Source organism: Columba livia, chromosome 1 (genome assembly GCF_036013475.1).
Source record: "Columba livia isolate bColLiv1 breed racing homer chromosome 1, bColLiv1.pat.W.v2, whole genome shotgun sequence".
NCBI lineage: Eukaryota > Metazoa > Chordata > Aves > Columbiformes > Columbidae > Columba > Columba livia.
Genome location: NC_088602.1, coordinates 83,869,388 through 83,892,423, shown reverse-complemented (window position 1 = coordinate 83,892,423; position 23,036 = coordinate 83,869,388). Strand labels below are relative to the sequence as shown.

Below are 23,036 nucleotides of genomic sequence, written 5' to 3'. Positions count from 1 at the left end.
TTCAGTTTAAAGTGTGGACTCTGAAGCAAAGTGTTTTGTTCAGCTGGAATCTGAAAAATGACTTCATTGGGCCAGCACAGAGCAATATGTGTCTGTGTCTCATGTGTTCACAACACTTTCATATCTGAAATGAAACGCAATGCCTACAAAAAGTTTTTTAGATAGCCATAAGGGCTCAATGCTCAATATCACAACCAGACTTACAACAACACATCCGTTCAGATAGCAAATAAAGCAACTCAGTTTCCAGTAGATTTCTATTCAAGTATGGCAAGTCCTCCTAATACACTGCTTTTGTCAGTCTTGTCTCAAATACTTAACAACCAAATGAGGGCAAACAAATTGAATAAAAGCAATCAGAATTTGCATTAACCATTGTGGAGGGAAGAGTTGCCTATCTGAAAGTTGGAGAATAAGAACTGGCAAAATGTTTTAGTAGATGAAAACTGGGTCCACCTCAAAAGGGAACATCCTCCCTAGACTCCCTCTCCCATAACTGTGCTGCACTTCACATGAATGAAAACAAACATTATCTTACTCCATCCCAAACTCTTCTACCCTGGTTATTAAACTGTTTAGTCAATAAATGATATAATGATATGTTGGCTTAACATAGATGTCTCTCAAAGGAAAAGAGCATGTGAGCAGCAATAACCTGCCCCTACCGATCTCTTTTCAGTGAGGTTTGTGCATTCCTTCATTACTTTTATGATGCCCGAGCTGCTTTATTCCACGGCTACCTACAATTTTAATGACCATGTGGCATTACCGAAACTATTAATGGTTGTTTTGTTTACATCTATTCTGGAAAACATACCAAAATAAGATGCATTAAAAGCAGCAAAAAGGATATACAGGCTTGTATGACCCCTGTTTCCAGTGCTTCTCGCATAGTCCCTCAGCCTAAAAAAGAAAAAGCTGATTCATGTTTTCACAGCCTCCTTAGTATGTAGTAGAATGGTGAGCATTTGGACTGCGTACACACAACATAATGGAAATCTCAGCTGTCTTAATCTTACAGATGTTAAGGCCAGGTATTTCCCAAATATAATTGCAAAGGGTAAAGATCAGTCAGCAATTTTGTTTAGAATTATTATCATCATTATGACTCCAGCTTTCTCCCTCAGATGGTCAGCTAGAGTTTGTAAGAAATAGAAAAAACATAGCAACATATTTCACGAATCTGCTAAAAACCCCTCAGAACTCAGGCAACTGCTGTCTTTTTCAAAACTCTTTTGACAAATAGCATATATATTATACTCAAGTATATATATGATTTTTTTAGAGTTTATTGCAATTATAATGTTTTATGTTATTTGATGGAAAACCAAAACTGTGAAATAACCTATTATCTTGATCTAATGGGAACTTTTGCATTTAGGAGGATTTAAAAAACAAAACAAAACAACACAAAACCAACACATTTTTATTTTTATTGAGTAAGTATTTGTGGAGGGGTTTTGATAGATAAAGATTTGTTGCTGAATTAGTCAGGCTCAAAGGAATCTCAAGGCCTCTTCGAGAAGCTGAGATCAGAATCTGCTGTGAGAAAGAGGGGCGTTCCACAATCACCGGGGTCCTGGTGTGGCGTGAATCATCAGACGTATCATCAGTGAGACTCCAGCCCATGGACAGCCCACGATATTCATTTAACGAATCCATGCTTGGAGCATGGACACGTGATTAGAATATAGTTACGTATATAAGGAGACTTGTTTCTGTAATAAATGGCTTTAGCGTTATTCACATTGAATCGACGTGTTTTGCTGAGTCCTTATTTCACTCCAATAAATATTAGTTTGAAAAATCCTTATGCTTTTCACAAAAATAGAACTCGAATTGGAGAAACACAGTAACAATTGCCTACCTAAATTAATTTCTCAAATGCCTGCTACTGTATAAGTACCAGCAGCTAAAGGCATGCAAGGAGGAGCAATATGCTCCATGTACCTTTCACAGTCCTCTGCACTCTTAATACGGTCATTTTCAAACCTTTTTTTTTCTTTCTTTCTTTCTTTTCTTTTTCTGTGCATTCTTCACAGTCAAGCATCAAATTTTGTTTTTCATCATCACTTTCCTCCCCATCAGAACTGCTGAATATGAGAGAACTCTGGCCTTAAGTGCCATGAAAATTCACAGAGGAAAACTGTGGCAGATACAGGAATGAAATCCAGACCTTTTGGATTCACAGGTTTAGCCATTGGACATGACTTAACCAGCAGAGAAAAGCACTGGACCACAGAGGTTATGTACTGGAAGCAGTGACTAAACAACAAGGGAAGGAAAACTGTAGAGACAGTAAAGGAATGGTTATTAAGGCTTCATTAGCTTTGTTGTTCTCCTCCAGAAGTACAATCATTTACAAACACCAAAGGTGCTTTTACCTTCAGAAGCTGAAACTCTATTTCGAATAAAAATGTGTAGGAGAAGATTTTACAAATAAGAACTACTTTATTTCAATAGCACTATAATGTGTGAAAAATTTCAATCAGGCTTCAGATCATGCTATGCTACTACAACAGCCTTGGCAAGTTTTTGTAATGACCTTGTATTAAAGGTGGAATCTGACAGGTTTTCATTTCTACATGTCTCAGTGGTGAAAGCTTGCAACCATAAATAAATGCACTTTCAGGCTCCTGTGAGTTATGGAGTTTCCCTAGACACTATATTGGATTCACACTTTCAACATCAATACACTTCCACTAGTTTGTATTTTTTTGCCATAATGTTGCAGTGTGTCATTTTTATGCAGATGATACCCTGAATTATCTATCCCTCAATGAAGAAAACTCTGTGACAGCAGAACTAATGCCTGACTGATGTTAATAACGCAATAGCTCAGAACTTTGTGAGGATAATGCAAATAAGACAAATAGCAATATTTGAGTCTCCTTTGTGTACTTTTATTTCATCCTATTCTTAACATGGACAGCTGTAGTGTTTGCTTGTTTTCAGGATAATTTTACCTTGAATGAGAAATATGCTTGACTAACTGCATGTACTGAAGAAAGGATCTAAACTCTAGGTCTTCCATACAGGAAATTCTGATGAACACAATTTATCCTGGTTTGTCTGGTTTTCAGTCAAAACAATGGGATGAACTAGACCTATTATTTACCAAGATGACAAATACCTACACAGAGAATACAATAAAGTTTATCATATGCTGTATGAAAATCAAAGAGATGGTTGGGTTGAACATGACCATTGATGAGACCTAGTGAAGTTTCGAGAAACAAACTGATTCCTAACTAAAAGATAACATGAGTCATTGCACAACTATCTAGGCATGCATATTTGTACAACATCCTTCACACACTCCCTCAAGACTTAAACTTCAAATAAGCTGATACCGATTTCATTGACATAATGAGAACAAAATAAATCAAGCGAGTAAAGTCCAGAGTGATCTTTGCCTCTTGAATAAGATGCATTTAGACAGTGTATCAAATGCTATGATGATTGATATTAGCAATTGAGATGTTTGCTTGAAGTAGCATTGTTAAAGCTAAATTTAAATGTTATGTTTCTGAAAGAAAATCAGTCTTCTCTTTTAAAAGTGAAGCAGAAACAACATACCTCTGCATTTGTAGAAGATATGACTGAAAGAAAAAAAGTTCTTCCCTATGGAGCTGAAAAATAAGTGCAATTTCTTTGGGACACAGATGTAACACAAGTCAACATCTAAAAAATCTCCTGGATAGCCAATGGGCTACAAAACACAGTACTGTTAATATCAAACTTTTGAGGTAAGCGAAATAGAGTTAAAAGCATTTACAGTACTTAGAAGTGTAGTATTAAGACAGAAAAAAAGTTTAAAGGTGTCTCCCATCAATAGGACCTCTCGAAGCCATAGAGGTACAACTTTTACAACAGTTTTGGAGAGAGAATATAGCTTTGCCTATATACAGACTGAGTGGGAAGTACAGTAATATATTGCTATGAGAAACAGTAGAACTATTATGTGAATGTTATTTCTACCTGAGAAAATTAAAAATAGAACTTCATACATAGCTAAAATGGAGGAAAGGAGCATGGCAGAAATAAGCTACCAATCCACCATGTTTTAATTTAGATTGGATACTACGAATCTTGCAATGTTATGGCTGTTATATTTTCCTCTCTGCAAAAAGTCTCTTCTTGGGACTTTTCTTGGGAATTTCACTATTTTTTATCTAGGGCCTCAGAAATCTTAGGAACAGGAAGGAATGTTGTAATTCTCAACAGGCAGATGATAGATCTTTTCTGAGGACTTGCTTTTTCCTCCTGCAACAGCAGTTGCCTTTATAATCTCCTTTCTTTAATAAGAAGTTTTCATATTTTTCCACACCATTCCCAATAGCAAAAAAACCTATCAGAAATTCCAATTTAAATTCTAAAGGATGATAAAGTCAAGTGTCTAACTGCATAAGGTTAGTGGGGCAGCTCCAGAAATAACTTTTTAACAGCAGCTGACATAGAGTGTATCAGAGAAGTAAAAATGTGGAGCACACGATTCCATTCCTCAACTAATTACATTTGAATGAAGACACTTGGCCTCCCTCTTTCACCTGCTGGCAGAAAATTGACATGTCATTAGCAGCTCTGATAAGACCATTGAGACTGAAAACCATTGTTAACTGCTGCCAGAAGATATCTGCAACAATATTGTCATCAAAATGTCAAAACAGCCCTTCTTAGGAGGTCAAGAGGTCTTCAAACTGGTGCTTTGATAGAGGAAATGCTCATTTACAGAGCTCAAGTTGAACAAATCTCATCTGGTGCATTAAGGAACAGTCCTTAAAATATTAATGCACTGAAACAACTTCAATCAGATTGTCGAGACTTTCAGGTGGCATATTTGGTTTCTACTTCATCAAATTCACTGCTATGAACAACTATTTTCATGTCTAATTTTACCCCTTACTCTTTCAAGTTCTCTGAATTAGACTTCCAGAAAATGCCAAAAGTGTTCTCTTCAGAACATGAGTGTCCTGTGGCAGTATCTGCCTACGGTAGTCCAAAGCAAGATCCTACCTTCTATGCAAAATCCGAGTATTTACCCTTTCTGGAGACCACAAAAAAATTTCATGCAGTTTCTTCTAGCTAACAGAAAGTATAAACTAGAAGTAAAAAAAACAGGGTAAAAGACAACAATGATAGCATAAATCTAACCTAGAACTGTGATATCTCTGATCCTAGAGATACTTCAATTTGTCTATAAGGCTCTGAGCAACCAGAACTTAGTAGTCCATCCTTACTCAGTCCAGATGATCTGCAGATCAGATGACCTTCAAGCCTAAACTGATTCTAAGTGCCACAAAGTAGGAGTAAACTAGAGAGTTCAACAGCTGCTTGACACACTGAATGCAAACAGCCTTCAACAAAGTCTGAGAAAATGCTTCAGGAAAAAACATTGAATGCAATATTTGAGAGCAAGGGCTCTAATGTTCTGCCTGTAAACAATCCCACAAGGAGAGGGAGGGAAGCTGGAGACCAGCAGGAGTTTCTCACGTTAACAAAGCATGAACAACATTTCAACGATCTGGATGAGGGGATTGAGTGTACCCTTAGTAAGTTTGCAGATGACACCAAATTGAGTGGGAGTGTTGATCTGCTGGAGGGTCGGAAGGCCATACAGAGGGATCTGGAATGGCTGGATCAATGGGCTGAGGCCAATTGTATGAGGTTTAACAAGGCCAAGTGCTGGGTCCTGTACTTGGGTCACAACAACCCCAGGCAGCGCTACAGGTTCAGGGAAGAGTGGCTGGAAAGATGCTTGGCAGAGAGGGATCTGGGGGTCTTGACTGACGGCTGTCTAAACATGAGCCAACAGTGTGCCCAGTTGGCCAAAAAGGCCAACAGCATCCTGGCTTGTAGCAGGAATAGTGTAGCCAACAGGAAGTGATAGTGTCACTGTACTTGGCACTGGTGAGGCCCCCACCTTGAATACTGTGTTCAGGTTTGGGACCCTCACCACAAGAAAGACATGGAGGTGGTGGAGAAAGTGCAGGTGAGGGCAATGAAGCTGGTAAAGGGTCTGGAGCACAAGTCTGATGAGGAGCAGCTGAAGGAGCTGGGGTTGTTTAGCCTGGAGAAGAGGAGGCTGAGGGGAGACCTTATTGCTGTCTACAGTTACCTGAAAGGAATTTGTAGCATGGAGGGTGTGTTGGTCTCTTCTCCCAAGTAGAAAGTGACAGGATGAGAGGAAATGGCCTTAAGTTGCACCAGAGGCATTTAGATTGGACATTGGGAAAAAATTCTTCACAAAAAGGGCTGTCAGGCATTGGAACAGGCTGCCCAGGGAGGTGGTGGAGTCACCATCCCTGGAGGTGTTTAAAAGGTGTTTAGATGAGGCTCTTAGGGACATGGTTTAGTCCTAGAGTTAGGTTAGGTTATGGTTGGACTTGATCCTGAGGGTCTCTTCCAACAGAAATGATTCTATGATTCTATGACAGGTGAACCCATACAATGTCACCTACTAACATACTCTGGAACCCTCCAATCTCAGGGCAGGCTTGAGTGTCAACTTCATCTTGCTGAAAATGGCAGAAAAAATTCCATACTTTCAGAAAGGAAAGATGAAGATCCATAAATAGAAGCATAGATGTAAGAGTGCTAGATTTCAGGGAAATAAATGCCAAAATAGAAATTCCTCCTGCAACAAAGCACTTCCTCAAGTTGGGAGTTGCCGTTTCCAATGCTGTATTAGATAAGTGCTTGCCACTTAAGTGTTGTACTTCAAAAGAAGGAACAGGTTCTCTTGACTGCTTAGACAGAGCAATGTGAAAAAGCAGTAAGGCATCAGCTATTTTATGTCTTCCATCACACAAGACTAGAAGATGGGTCCCACAGTTTTGCTAAAAGACAACTATCGTAGGACTGAATTCCTGGTGGGTATTTGGTACCTTCTTCACAGGACTGTTCAGTACCAAAGGAAAAGCTGATGATGTCTCGAAGGCACTGTACAACTGAGCAAGAGAACTCCAAAGATAATGCACAGCTACAGACTATGGGATTTGCCGTTATCACAGCGTCAAACCCAGTTTACTATATATAGTTTCAGCTGTTTATTCAATATGCACGTGCACTTCTGAAATAAGGGTGTGTTAATATTCACAGATGATTTGAGCCCATGAGTAATTCTGACTCATTTTATAATTCCTGTGCCTCCAGGGCAGTTCCTGTTTGAATGGCAATATATGGGTACATGAAGTAATTGCTGAATGCTGATGAGATTATACTTATTTGTGCTGAAATTTTGCTTCTGTGGATGTGTGGTTTTTTTGTTTTTTGTTTTGCTTTCATTGATGATGAAGGTCTTGAACTCTTGACCACTGTTACACAGCACAGCTGAGTGACTATATGACAGTACAGAAAAGAGCAAAGCAAACTTTGTGGCATGCATTGACAATTATGCAAATTTGACTTCATCCACTCCCCTCACTCATGGCATCCAATGCATGCAAACTTTCTGAGAAAAGATTTTTACAAAAAGCCATGCAAGCCTTTAAAAAAAAAAAAAAAAAAAAAGGCAGCTGTGCTGTATTTTATTTATTGTTTTGATTATTGTAATACATAAACACCATCAGTTGGCTGCGTTTTCTTTATTATTATTATTATTATTGTTCAACAGCTTCAACCTAGACATTGTATATAAATGAACTTCACAAACACCGTGAATATGAGAGTCCTTAACTTCCAAACTACATGTAACCAAGTATAAATATTTGCCTTAAAATCTGGTGTCTAATTATCAAACAACTCATCTATCAGAAATGTTAGATAAATTCTAGTAAAATATATATATTCAGGATTTTCTATGAAAAAATATATTAATAAATAAACATGCACATATGTATATATACACATATATGCATACATTTATGTGAACATGCAAGTAAAAATGCTCTAATCAGGTTACATTTGCTACATCACTGCTTTGTTGAAATTCAGGGAATGGTTTAAGGTGCAACTGACCTTACATGATAAATTCTGAAACGTTTACTTCTTTGTCACGCTGATTTGTGACAGTCACCTTGCTGCTATGTAGAGATCATAGTATGCCTCTCTATATATGGGTATGCTATCAAAAATAGTGATGATCATTTTATACTAGTGTGAGAAGATGGGAAATGCTTGAGACACTTACGTTCATTGTTCTCTGTTCAGGTATTTATGACTATATCTAGATGTAAAAATATAAATTACATTTACATATTTATGAGCATTTTCATGTAATACCCCCATTTTGATTAAAATGCCAGCAATAACCCTACATTACTACAATGCAAGTCAGAAATCTAACTACAATGCATTTGCTTTTATATTTTTCCTAAAAAACTTCCTAAATTAAAACAATTAACAAAATATAGTATAAATAGTGATGTTTGATAAACAATGAAAATAGTCTGCATTTAGGGACAATTACAAAATTATAAAAAACTAATCTATTATACCACAAAATCTAAAAATATCTCTCTCGGCTTTGAGAAGCAGAAAAAAATCATAAAGTCTTGTGAGAAAATACATGGGCTGCAGAACCATGCAATGCAAATTGAAGAGTGCAGGCAGACACTCACCTCTACCTTTGCTCTTTGTAGCAGCCACTGGAAGCAAGGAAAAGATTGCAGAAGAAGAGAACAAAGATAGATTAGACAGAAGTTTGAGCAAGTAAGAATACAGAGAAACTTTATCACTATCGATTCAAAGCTAAGAAATACCGTTTCTAGGATTATTTGACCAATTTGTTTGAGACACTGCAGTACTATGAGATAGATCAGATCTATGATTCTGTCAGAAGACATGTTGAGAACTTAGAAAATGTATCACAAAACACACTCAAAAAGCATGGCAAGGAGCGCAGAAAAATCATGAACTATCAATCACAAGTAGGTGAGAGCATGTGTCCACACATTCGTGAATTCTAAAACCTACAGCACAATTTGCTTTGCCAAAAGTACCTTCTGAAGTACCTGAAATCATTCCCTTGTTCCTACTTCAGGAAACGTCATTTAAATTGGAGGTACTCCAGTTATTTATAATCTGCGTTACGTGATCATTGTTTTTCTTCACTGAAACCTATATATTCAGATTGTTTATGCACCCTAATAGAACATGCAAAGCAAAAGAGCAGACAGTATTTTAACAAACAGCGATCAGTTTTCAAACTTAGAAGAAAGAGAGGCAGACAAGGTGCAGACGGTACAGCTTTCCTTGAGCCTCCTGAAGAAACACAGTTTTACACTATTAGTTCCAAAAGCACCAAAGAAACCCCAACAAAACACAAAAAAACAGGACGTTACAGTGTTCCTCTAACATCTACCCTACCGCCAAAACCAACAGAATTATTACTTTCTGTTTTCTGACTCTCATGGATAATGTTGCTGATATACAAGATTTATCAGAATCCAAAGTGAAAATGGAATCACTCTGCTAACTTGTAAATTACATAAAAGACACTGCCCACAACTTTTTAAAATCTCAAGTGCACTCTGAAGGGCACTCTTTCAAGAGCATATTCATGACAAGAAAGGTACCTCAGAAAAACAAAACAAATTATTCTTCTTTGGCTGGCACCTCTTCTAAGGCAGAACTGCATTCAAAATTGAAAGGCAGCTAAACTTCTGACCAACAGACACTCTTGCTCTCTTGGCTTCTCTTGTTCACACATAAAGGTATTAGTAAGGAGAGCATGGCAGTGATGGCCAAGTTGCCATATATGGAGAATTGTTGAAAAATTAAAAATCTTAACTTTGTGAATGCACCCGAAAATGTAAATTCTCCTGGCAGTGAAAACAAAAGTGAAAAAGCAGTCCCATGGTGTCTGAAATCAACATCACTCCACAGAACAACGCTGCTTTGGGTTGGTACAACACATGCAAATGCTTCTGCAGAGCTGCTTCTGCAAGGCTGTTTAACAAGATATACTCACCTGCAAAGCAGCCAGTAAATCCTACTAAAAATTGCTTGCATAGTAAACAAATTTAATGGTGCCATTCTAGTTTTATAATAAGTGACCAGTTTCCCCTTTGTTCACATATAAGCTGATAATGAATGCATCAAGTTCATCAACCTGTTAATTTTGTCATGTTTCCCTTTCTTTCTCTGTCCTGTGAATTACATCTACATTAACACTTCGAGCCAGAGCAATCATTTAAACTCAACAAAAGTCTGAAAGAAACACACCTCCCCGTGAGGTAATTCAAAAGCAACTGGAGACTTTATACTCACATTCATAATTCAGAATTAAATATATATATGTATGTGTGTGTGTATATATATACACATACCTATATGAAAAAATATATACGTACTTTAATAGTTCAGAATAAATACATATACACACCTACATGCATATGTAAATTATATATAATCTATGTGTATGGGTACATATATACATGGATATTAAAAGAATCCAACCATTCTATTATTAGATAGCTTTATTTTGAAGCATGAGCACTAGAGAATTATTATCTATCATGTATCAGTAAATAAAGAAAAGATATAAATGAGGTTGTACATTATAATTGGAAGTAGGACAGGTTACTAAGCTTGTTAGACCAATTATAACTCTCTGTAAATCCACTAACAGAGGACTAGATGACAGTGACCTTCTTAAAAATGTCATGTTCAATACTTATAAGTTTTTCCATTGACAGCACAGTCCAATTACAAATCAATTCATAAAGTTCAAACTGCACAACAGCCAAATTAGCTGAAAACGGTCTTTCAAAATATAATTCTACCTATATATAGGAACTAACGGGACCTGTTTCCATCAACGACCAATCTTTTTAATACCTAACATGAGGGAAAATTTCTCTTTCATTATTATAATTAAGGTTAGTATTTCTTTTTCCAAAGGTGAAACGATTTTTTGCAATTCCCTCTTTAGTCTCCTTGTCACTCTGTGTAAAGAGAAGACAATTTTCAATCTATGTCCAACATGTTTGAAAATTTTTATCCACCTTTTCTTCTTATTACTACGTGAAAAGTCATAGGAGGAGACAAGCATACATAAAGGTTTCAAATGAGCATCATCAGGACTGAAATTTAGCAGAGGGAGGCTGATGTCTCGGTTAGAGCACCAGAAACGTGATAACTCAGCTTTTTGTGCCACTGATGTCAGTGACAACAGACCCGTGGTTTTCTGCAAACATTACAGTCAAAGGATCTACACGTACTTTAAGTCTTGAGCAAGTCAGATGATTTCTCTGCATTTCACATAACACATTCTGTTTTTCCCCACCTAGACTCCCTTGCTTGCTGACTCAAAGAGAGCCCTTCAAGGCAGCGACTCACCCACTTCTCAAAGTAGTATACTTATAGTACACTGATTTGAAACTTCTGTAATACAACTAAAATGGATTAGGACAAGCCAGGAATAATTTATGGGTACAATGTAACATGAACAGTGGAATTTACTGTATTTGGCTGGCACTTACTTTTTTTCGCTGAATTAATAAGCCAATCTGGAAATGGATAAAAAGGAAAGACAATGACTTCTGGTATTTCCCCGTGTTTGGAGATTTCTTTAAAAAAAAAATAACACTTTAACAGGGGCATTTTTTTTAGTTACTCTGCTCTGTCTTTCTTAGGAAATTGATTTTGGATAGGGAAGCATACTACAGAAAAGTGTGAACAGCGATCTTTGTTGGAATTTGAGAAGAAGAAAGAAAGGCAAAGAGAGAAGAAAGACCATATTCTCAAAGTCAGGCTGAAAGGCACAACAGAGCGACTAGGTTTCTAGGTAAGACTAAGGAAAAAGAAAAATAAAAAAGAGAGACAAACAAAACAAAAAAGCCCAAACTCTTCTATTAATCCTTAGTTCTATCAAAATCAATCAATACTTTATTTTCTGAAGGCTCTCCTGGTCACAGTGTGTGCAAAACAAACAGGTTGGCTACTAGGGGAAGGTCTGGGAGGGAGAGGATCACAGAGCAACAAGAAGTAAAGGTCAGAGACCTCAGGGGAGTCCACTCTGAGAGATCAGGAAAGGGGAGGAAAAGTGTGCCAAGTCCTGAACCATGGCAGTTAATTTTCACAGAACTAAGGTTTTTAGTGAATTTTTAAATCAGAAACGTATTTCTGCTGTAACCATGCTGCTGAATCAATGTTTCTAAAAATCATTGCTTGAACGTAAAATTTTGATCCAAATTTCAAAAACCCTAATATATACCCTTGCTCTCAAATATCAATAATATATTGTGCTTTATTTTTTCTGTGATATATCTTTCTGACTTCTTGCTTTTTGTATGCCAACAATTGTTAAATTACATTCTTTGATAAATGGTGGTTACAAGTTGTTCAATATTTTCTCCACACTCAGCTGTCTCTATGCTGTTCAATTTTGTGGACATTTTCAGACAGATTTGATATAGTGCTTATTTTATTTTTCTCTTATAGGTGATTTATTATTCGATTTGTTAGGTTTTTTTTTTTTTTTTCTTTTGTCTTTGGAAAAAAACCCCACATCCTTCCAATTACTTCAACAGCTCAATAAAAATAAAAAAGGGGAAAAGTATTCCCCCTAGATGTCCAGCTTACCTAACCTTTTATTTCAGAAAATGTGGAGAAAGAAAAAAGAAAAAGTGAAAAGTTGGAGGTCAGTGCCTTGTTCTCATTTCACCTATTACACATACTAAGAATGCAGCTAGAGGAAAAAACAGTAAAATATCCAAATGTTATAATTACTAAATAGCTCTTTTCACTAAAAGAAACTAGATGAAACTCACACTCATAAAACACATTGCACCGATTTTCTCCTGAATACAGTAACGTACAGTTCCAGCAAATCTGGAGGTCCTCTCATCTTCAATAAAAAAAATAAGGCATCGACAACCTATAGTTTCGACATATTTGTTGTCTGTATTTTTATGCTAGTCTTAAAGCCTTCTGCAACGCTGGAATACTAAAAACTATCAGAGACGTAGCATAAAACAAAACGAAACAAAAAATACCACAGAACAAAAGACAATAAACACCACAAAACCACATACACCAAACACCAACAAAAAACCCACAACTCTCTTTCCCAACACCCCCAACATACGAAGCAGATTTCCAGTTTTTGAAATTAGTTATTTCTAAACTACCTGAAATTAGAATTTTCTTTTTAATTTGATGATGATGATGACAATTACTTTTTTTTTTTCTTTGGATAAACTGATGGATTATCACTGGTCATTTAGGTCACCTAAATGCTCACTCTGATTCTCTGAGTGGAAAAGCTCCTCTGTGTGACAGAAGGCTTAGCAGGATCATTTTCTCTGGAGAATAATGCAGATTATTAGACTCTCACAGACCAGGAGACTCATTCAAAGCAAAGATACCAGCATGTGCTCTAATGTAACATGCTTCACCACCTCCTTTTCAACAACAGCATTTATTCCAAAAGCCACTGAAGGAGAAAGAAACCACCATAATCACCTGAATTTCTTAGTGGGATTTTGAGTCTCCTGCATTCAAGAAGACACTTCTGTGAAACTTCAAAAGGCAATGTGATGAAGGAACACAGATCCCAGCATTTTGGTTTTCCCCCCACACTATTACTCTAGAATTCGGTGCCAGGAAATGACAGAATGTTTTCTTGTGTTCAGAAGCTTTCCTTTCCAACCCAATGGAATATAGATATGTAAAATAGTAATTACTGGACCCAGATAATGAGAAGTAATTGGTATACTGGAATAGAAAAGCTAAAATGATTGTAAGCATCTTTCAAACTTCCTAATATGCTGCTAAACACATTAAATATTTTAAAACTGCAACTAGTTTATCACATGCAATGACTTTTATTATGCAATACTAATCACAAAATATTGAAGAACACGCAGCTCCATTTTCTTTCTGAAAAATAGTCTATAAATATAGTAATTTTGTTCTCAACACTCATTATAACTGGCACGATGGAGATCAGCAGAAGCATCTTATAATCTAAACATCACTAGAGTTCAGCATTCCAGCTGTAGCTGATTCAAATCAGCAGCTGGAAACACATAACACAGTATATTACTATATAGTGAAATCAGAAGACGAGTAAAATCATACCCTAAAGGCTTCTCTTAAAGGCATCTAGATAACATGATTTGTCTGTCCCAGAATGCCAGCTTTATGTATGTTATAATACAGCCGGACATGCAACTTCTACAAACAATAAGTAATCAATTTCATCATAAGCTGGGTTTCCACAAAACTTCATAGAAATTTCACTTACTAATGAATAATATAGTTTGTGAACAAGAGTAAATACAACTTTTATATTTCATTGTATCAAAGTAACAGAGTGTTTTAATATTTACTTATTAAAAACAGTTCCAAAGTAGTACAATGAAGAACTCCACAAAGCTGTGTCATTATGTCAGACAGAGATACAAGTACTCAGTTTTTCTCTCAGATCTCTTTTACAGTTATTATAAAACTTAAACCAAATATTGGAAAAGTTTTTGCTTCTGTGCTTACGTCAGGTCTCTAGAAAGAGAAGAAAGGAAAAGAATCCACTTGGATACACCTACCAAACTACTTCGGAACAAACTGGCTGTCATCACGTAACTGTGATTGGGCACAAGCAGCTGGAAGAAGTGAGTTCATGTTTCTTTACACGTCTGCATATCAATGCAGGCAAAACACCTCAAACTACACCTTCTCCATTTTGCTCAACTGAAGAGCAAACTGTGGCATACATGTCTCATATCAGATTATTTTTTTAACTGTATTTGCTGTCCTACATTATTACAACTAGACATTTTCAGAGTCTGCTTTGCTTATATACATTATTTTCTACACACAGTCCACAGCTCTGATAACCCACAAAGCTCTAATAGCTCTTGTATTTCAAAATAAGCCCTTATACAACCAGCATGAAATCAGAAATGTTAGCAAGGAGCTAGTTAGGCAAGCAAACAGCTAGGGTTCTCCTTATTTCACTTCCATGTACATCTAGTTAATCTATTGTAAACCCTACGAAGGATTTGGGAAGGCAATTGCCTTCCATGGCATGGTTACTTTTTTTTTTTTAACGTCTCAGCCCATGAGAACATGTGTTGAAACTGTGAAATTTTTTTTTTTTATTCCTCAATTGTTATCAATTTAGTCTTTTCCATACATTAGGAGACAAACTTGGGTAACTGACAAGATTGGTGAAAAAAACACCATAATAAATTAAGTGCAGAGACAGGATTTTTATATGTTTAAATGTTTGACAGTAAATATGTTCTAAATTGAAGCTCTTCTTCAGTTAGAGAATGAGAATTTCAGATGTGTCTTTTCAGTGATGATTTTATTCAGCCACTAAAAATTCTACAAGGGATTTTCTTCATCACCACTTGGCAATCACTGCAATTCTCATGTCAAGAAAAATACTGGAAAGCTTTACTTTTTGTCTTGACCTGATACATTATAGCCATTCCGCTTCAGACCTTCCAGAGAGTTAGTTTTCATATTATAGAACATAGTGACTCCTTTGGAATTAATGAGGCTTACTGGATGATTTAGAGACATTAAAATACCTTCATAACTGACAAACTAGATATCATACTCCTGAAAATAGCTATTTGCATGTATGATAATGAATGAAATCTATTTTAACTAAAAATGGATCATATAGTTATACATATTAAAAGTATACATTCACTTCTGAAGAGTAATGAAATCTTTATCTCAGCATATTTTCATTTATCAAGACAAATAAAAAATATTAAAACTTATCTGTACAGTAATCAAAATACAAAAATATAACTTAGCTCTTTACAATAAAAGTGGTGAAGATGTAAATCAGCCACGATATTTTGTTAAGACCCCTAAACAATCAAAAACCCAAACACCAACTTATACCAAAGTAGTATTAACCACACTCAAATGACTCAGTTTAAAATAAATACTTAGCAATTTATTCTCAGAAACAAGGAAGGAAGACACATTGTTTTCCATATGAATTATTTATTGCATCTGTACCCACTTTGGATGATGACAAACTTAAGGTGAATCTTTCAACTGGATCATATTACTATTAGTAAAGTAATATTAAAAAATAATTCTTGCACTTATTTCATGTGATTTACTGCCATTTTTTCTATGTTTTTCTGACAGTTCAAGAAACACAAGTAAAGCGTAAGAAAAAAGCCAACTATGACTGTGTACGATATCTGAAGTTCAAATATTTCACTGTAATTTATCATCTGCTATTCATAATCATACTAAAAATAAGGCTAACGGCTAACTACTATCTTTTCTTTATTTATGGGTTTACAAAAAAGGACTCTATTTAGGTGCTGGAAACAGAAAAGACAAATTGCCACTCAATTTTGCCTACCAATATCCAATGTGATGCCTAATAGTACTGTTAAGGTGAAAAGTTGCCTTGCCAAGGCTTACTGAGCATGACTTATTTTTGTAGCTTGTGTGAGTTACGTAAATGAAAAATTATTTTTTTAAAGGTGCAATATCAAGAGATAGATTTCATCCCCATTCGAAATCATTTTGACCACAGACCATTTTCATTGCATGTTTGACATTTTATCTGACTATATGCATTAAATTCACAAATATTAAATTAATGAAAAATTTCCTGTATATGGTTCTAATTTTCTGCTATTATTTTAAATGTATATATGTGTTGAATATGCAAGCTAATGCAATAGAAGTTGTCACCTCTTCTGCAACTTTCCTACAAATATGAGAACTACAGCTGAAAATTCACAAATTCAAGAATTCACAATTCCAGACTTATGATTTTACACCCATCCCTATCCTCTTCTTGTATAAAGAAATACAAGTTCTCTATTAGAAAGAGCGGAATGAATATGCAGAATTTGAAAACTCATAAAACAGCCATTAGGTTTTTCAGACAGCAAATAAAGTAATATTAAATTCAGAATTTAGAGCATTGTTAAAGAAGCTTAAAAAAATAAAAATAGTTTTGAATAAAGTATAATTGTTCCATATATGATACTTCTAATATTGACCTGAACCTTAATTTTTTTGATCCGAGCATTAAAAACATTTCTATTCCTACTTGAGTATATTGCCACTCTACGGAAATGGTTTGTGCAGGATTCATTTAAGAGTTGGTCTATGTTTACAGCACCTATCAGTATTCCTGGCTGCCCATATCACTCTCAGGTTACTGTATGTAATAACATGCCCAAAGTGTTATTATAGTAAGTAAAAAGCTGGAAGCACCATCTGTGGGGGAAGATGTAATCTGGAAGCTTTTTGCAACAAGAAAACAAAATGAATCTTTTTTTTTTTTTTTTTTACATTGAGCACTAAGCTGATGAGCTGAAAAGTTCTGCTTAGGTGATCAGCAGTTAACATTAGAAAACCACACTCTCGTCAGCTTGCATTTAATCTGAGTTAGTTTCAAAAGGGGTGGCTCACAGCTTGCCAGTCTAACAAGAACATCCCCAGACCACTGAGCTGCTGATATGGTTTTTACAGCTTTGTTCTGTACTGGGGCCTTTCATCTTATGCCCTTCACTCTTGGCCTTGAGATGTATATGTTAGCCATACCTCCAAAACAGAGCAGATATATTTCATAAATTGCCCAGTTCTGTCTAGGAGCTATCAGAATAAGGACTTATTAGTGAACATCCTTATCAGGGTGTGTGTATACAAAGTACGGTCAGCATATGCACCAGGCAAGCAGACACACTAATGATGGCACATGGTCCACTGCAGAGACAGAGCCAAGTAAGAGCTTCTGAGTGACTGCTAGCAATAACCGAAGTGAGAAAAAATGATGTTCCCGAAGTGAGAAAAAATTATGTTCCCCAAGTTCTGCCACTTTGGAAGAATGAAAATTAAAAGACTGAAACATCATGGCTTGCAGGTAGCATAGAATCTTTAACAACTGAGTCTGGGAGATGTAACAAGTTAATATATAAAATGAATTAAAAATTATGGATGATGAAAGAGTTCTTCAAGGTCAACAAGAAAAAATAATAAAAAAAAAAGGAGGTAAAAAAGATGAAACCAGAGAGAAGAGGAAAAAAAGCCAACATTAAGTGAAAAGAAGGGGAGATGATCAAATGGAAAGATCCAGATCAGAAAGCTCAGAGAATCGAATGTATATGAGATATACTAACTGTTATAGAAATCTCAAAATACTGAACTCCAGTCATGCGTGCTTTCAGCATTTCAATATTGAGGAAGTGTTTCTAAAGTGATAAGAGATATAGTGTATAAAGAGAGAGACTAAGACTCTAGAACAACTGTAAATCAATACTTAATGACACAACAAGAAAGTTTTCATATATTATTAACTGCTTCCTTACTATCGTTATGATGGTCTCTGCCTGTGTTTCTTCCTTCTAATACTGCCACAAAGTTGTTACATTACTCACATTAAAAAACAAACAAACAAAAAACCTTTCTTATATATATATGTATAAATAAGCACATATTTCTTGCACTTCTCATTTCTCATATTTCTTTTTATTTTCATTTTCATATCAATGAAACTACTCCCAGAATTTAAAAGAATATGAATGTAAACCTATTACACTCAATATACATGCATATTATATATTTCATATTATATATACTAGATATTGTGTATGTTATTTCAGTGTACTCTTTTATGAAATAAAACTATATTCTACATTACAGAAACCTATTCATTCAATATACATAGCTATATATAAAATAACATCCATTATTATATTCTATACAATAATAAATAAAACAATATATATGTGATATATCTATATGAATTGTGTACTATATAATATACAAAAGTGTGCATATACACATACATTACTGCCTATAAAGTATAATGCGTTTTAGTACATTTTAATAACAAGTTAAATCAAGTTAGAGTAATGTGCACAGTCAATTGAAAAATGAAAGATGACAACACTCCATGGAACACTTTTGAATAATAATAGTTTAGAAAACTATTGTTGGAGAATCATCCTAATTATGACTTCTGAAGTAAAATAGTCCTAGTACTCCTATGATGAAAAAGGTGTTATAGTAAAGAAATTATTTGTGAACCCTGTACATTTCTGAGCTGCACAACAACTTTACAGTATTTTGATTCATAATTTGAGTTTTATAACAGGCTGGAATAACATATACCAGACAAATAATTTCCCATAGTATTCCTCAGTAATGCAAACTGAAATCCTACTAAAAAATAAAAAGAGGAAAAAGAAAACACACAAATGAACCCACAAAAACTAGTCTGCAAGGCAGACAAGCAAGTTACTATTGGGTATTTCTAACCCATTCCTTAACATTTCTGCCAACATACATCATCTAGACAACATTATTACACAATTACATTGAGCTAAACAAGCATGCAAACCCCTTTTATAGCAGAATAGTGTTTATAGATAGAATTAAGCTTTAATCATTGGTGGAAACAGAGGAAACATTTTGAAATGTCACTCTTTTGCAGCAAAAACCATCATCCAACAAAGGATTCTGAGCAAAAGAATGCAAAAAGGAGGGTGGCATTCCTATTTTTGTTTTGCTGTCGGAGCACAGCCAAAAGAGATTTGTAGTTCAGTGAATGAGTGGCAGAACAAACTCCAGCTGTGAACATGTGCCCTGCAAGATTCAAACAGGTCTCTAGCAGCTAACTGGGTAGCTCACCAAATTATCCCAACATGCTCCTGCCTTGCCCACCTCCTGGACTACACAAAAGCAGATGGTAACAACAGAGGCATCCCCATTCTTACCCTTGGAAACCAAAGAAACCTTGCGTGCACCTCTTTCATATTCAGTACAGCGCTTGCAGTTTAGAAGAAGTTTGCACATGCAGTCACAGCATAAATAGAAACTGGCAACACAACTATGACTACTCCTCCTTAAAAACCTCATAAGCCTTCTCTTCAAAGAGATTTATGAATAATGGGAACTAAATAATTCATGGCACTGCAGATGCCAGTCCAAATAGCCTCTTCCTTTTTAAGGTTTCAGTTTGTAGATGTGTGATCAAAAGCCTTCATCAGTCATGATAGTGGCATTTGTACTCAGTCCAAACAAACCGTATTTGCATCTGAATGTTTTTCATTGAAATGAGAGATATAATATGCAAGCCAAGTTCCAACTAAAAGGCATTTTATGCTATTTAAATTCAGTCAAATTAAAGGCTGAATGCAACCTAAAAGGTCTACTCTCAGAACAGTAATTTGACACATCATAAATAAGATGCATTTTTTTGTTAGAGTACCTCAGCACTTGTCTGAAAATTTTACACAGCATCTTAACAGTGCTGCCCCTTGAGGAATAATGGAGAAAAGTCCTGCATTTAAAGTAATGAAGTAAACAGAAACTTACCACACTGCCGCCAGTTCAAAGATTTCACTTACTGCTACACATTCACATGAAAGCAAGTAGATACAAGTAGTGGGTCTGTGAAGGCAGCATTAACCTGGAATAATGTGCTACTGCCTTTTTAAGCAAATATGTAAGTGTCTTGTACATCAAATACCTTGTTTTATTAGTAAGGTGAGGATCATTCTTTGCCATGTTCACTATTCAGCTCTAGTACTATATTTAAAAGTACCACAGGCAGTCCCTCAAAAAATAGCAAAGGGAAGAAACCAGCCCATAAAGGTCTCAATTATTAAACGCAGGAGAAGTCAGAGGAATTTTACCTTGGCAAGAGTAAAAACAGTAGGATCAGATTAAAATTCTTGTTCTTGCCAAGGTGAAATAAATATAACTCTCATAATTCAAGGTTAACACTAATTTTAAAGAGCCTATTAAGAGCTTAAAATGTCCTTTCCTTATGAACCTTAGTGGGAATAAAAAAATATTTTTAATTGTTTGGGGGTTTACAGTAAATCCCTTACTTTTCCCCTTTTTTAGGTAGTCTTCCTATTGTATTTCACAATGACATGAGGTAGTGAAACAAGGAAATCAGATATTATGTGTGACCCCATACTGAAACATGTCATAGGTCAGTCTTCCATTTGAAGTACATGCAGAGATTTTATTTTTTTTCTTTGTAATAAAAAAATATCAGTTTATATGCAGAAAACAGAACCCCATGAGTTAGTTATCCAAAATACATTATATTGATGTCTTAATTTTAAAGTCCTTAAAGTTGAGTAGTTAGCATATGCACCATACATGAGACAAACTATGGCAATCCCAACAATGTTGACATTCATTAACGTGCAATGTATTAAAATATTTAGAGACTGCATGATTGGAAGGTATTACTAAATTTACATGCAAAGACTTTAATAAATGAAGTTGAAAAGAAGAGGAATGTACTCTAGAAGACGAGGCTGCTCCAAAGCATGAAGGTACAGGCTTCTGAGGAAAACAAGAGGGAATGGCTTGTGGCGGACTCACACAACACAGCCCCAACACTGTGAATGCTAATGAGTAAAGCTGAGGAATAACACTGAAGCATCATGTATCGCAAGATGACACTGATGAGGGCAGATGTAGAAAAATGATTATCAACTTCAGACCCCTAGAGCAGCGTGGATGAAATCACATCCTCGTGTTCTGGGAAATAAAACAGACAACTTGGATAGAAATAAAGACAGCCTTTAATTATCTAAAAGTAAATTGGGAACAGCCCATGATGATTCAGAAGTGGTGTTATTATAGAACACAATGCAGAGACAATTCAGAAATCAGTTTGTTCAAAAACATCAACAGCTGGGTTTAATAATAGACACAATGAATCAGAAATGAAGAAAAGCTTGAGACAGAAGATTATTGAACAATTCCACTCATATTATTAGATTTACAACTAAACAACGGCAAAGAACCTGTATGCTGGAATTATTTAAATAACGAAAAACAATAATTTGGATTGATGAGCTGCAAGAGCATTAAAAAAATAAGCTTTTATAACATCATTTTGTCTTTTTGTGTTTCCGAAATGTTTGGTTATGCATTTAATGTGGCAAGAGGTAATTTATCCATTTATTCATTAATTTTAAAATAAAATAAACACTGTCTTGACACAAGACCAAAATGTAATTTGAATGAAAAAAAAAGTTTTAATTTTAAAAAATATTCTAATTCCACAGTACTGCTTTCTGATACTTCATATTCTTCTGCAAATTCTCTCATTGTTTTTGTAATTCACATGGCATACAACGCTTAAATTCCATTATATTTGGGAAAGTATGGGAACAGCACAATCAGACTGATTAAAGCCAGTACCATTGGAAAAGCAAAAAAAGCAGTGGTTGACTGTAAGTTTAGTTAGAATTATAGGATACTTTATTAACTGAATTATAAAGTTGAACTTTGTACAACACACAGCAAAATTTTACATATAAAAAGTAAATATGCAAAGCAAACACTGTAGTGCAATTATCTTGTTCTGCACACAATAGAAATTAACATTTTAAAATTGTTTTGTTTTATTAAGAGAGGCGAATAAGGCTGTGTTGTCTGGGGAAATCTCAGCAACCTTATATCTTTCTGGTTAACCAGCTAACCAGTAATATTTCCAGCTATAATTAAATTTTAAAAACATGTTTTCCTGTGCATTGAGTTTAGCTTCCAATATCATCTTGGTTGAATTGGTAAATGATGTTCTATAACTTGGCAAAGATGAACAACAAACATTAGTGTGCTGAATACATGTATCAGGTCTGTGTAACAGAACAGGTTAGTGAAAAATCAGAAAATAAGATCTGTTCTGCAAAAGCTTACAGAAGAAGTTCTCCTACTGTGCATAGTTACTTCTACAGCTATTGGGATGTTCATGGCATTGTGCTGACAAGTATAAAGAAAGGGTTTAGATCTCCCCTCATTTCACTATGAAGTCTGGTCTATGCTGCACCAGTTTCTCCATTGATTGTATGGGTCTTTATGGTGGTTTAACCTAAGCTAGCAATACAACCATGAAAGCCACCACTTGCTCACCCCCTCTCCTACCCCCTCCAAGAGGGGAGAGAATCAAAAGGGAAGGGAGAAACTTGGATTGAGATAAATATATTTTAATAAAATAACAAAATACTAATACACTACTGGTAAATATATATATATACATATAATAGAAATAAAAGATACTCAAGGCGATTCCTTACGAGCTCTGTCCACAACTGAGCAGCCAGTCCCAGCAAGCCACACCT

General features: G+C 35.4%; 1 protein-coding gene across 3 annotated transcripts in view; it reads right to left on the bottom strand.

Moving 5' to 3' along the window:
- Window positions 1-23,036, bottom strand: part of CADM2 (cell adhesion molecule 2) — a 682,250-nt gene that overhangs the window by 235,837 nt on the left and 423,377 nt on the right. For 2 of the 3 annotated variants that reach the window (XM_065064687.1, XM_065064698.1), the window contains exon 2: window positions 8,562-8,588. The exons of the other annotated variant lie outside the window; for it this stretch is intronic. In XM_065064687.1, the coding sequence (XP_064920759.1) occupies window positions 8,562-8,588 (27 nt within the window). The remainder of the gene's footprint in view (window positions 1-8,561; window positions 8,589-23,036) is intronic. 3 annotated transcript variants of the gene reach the window in all.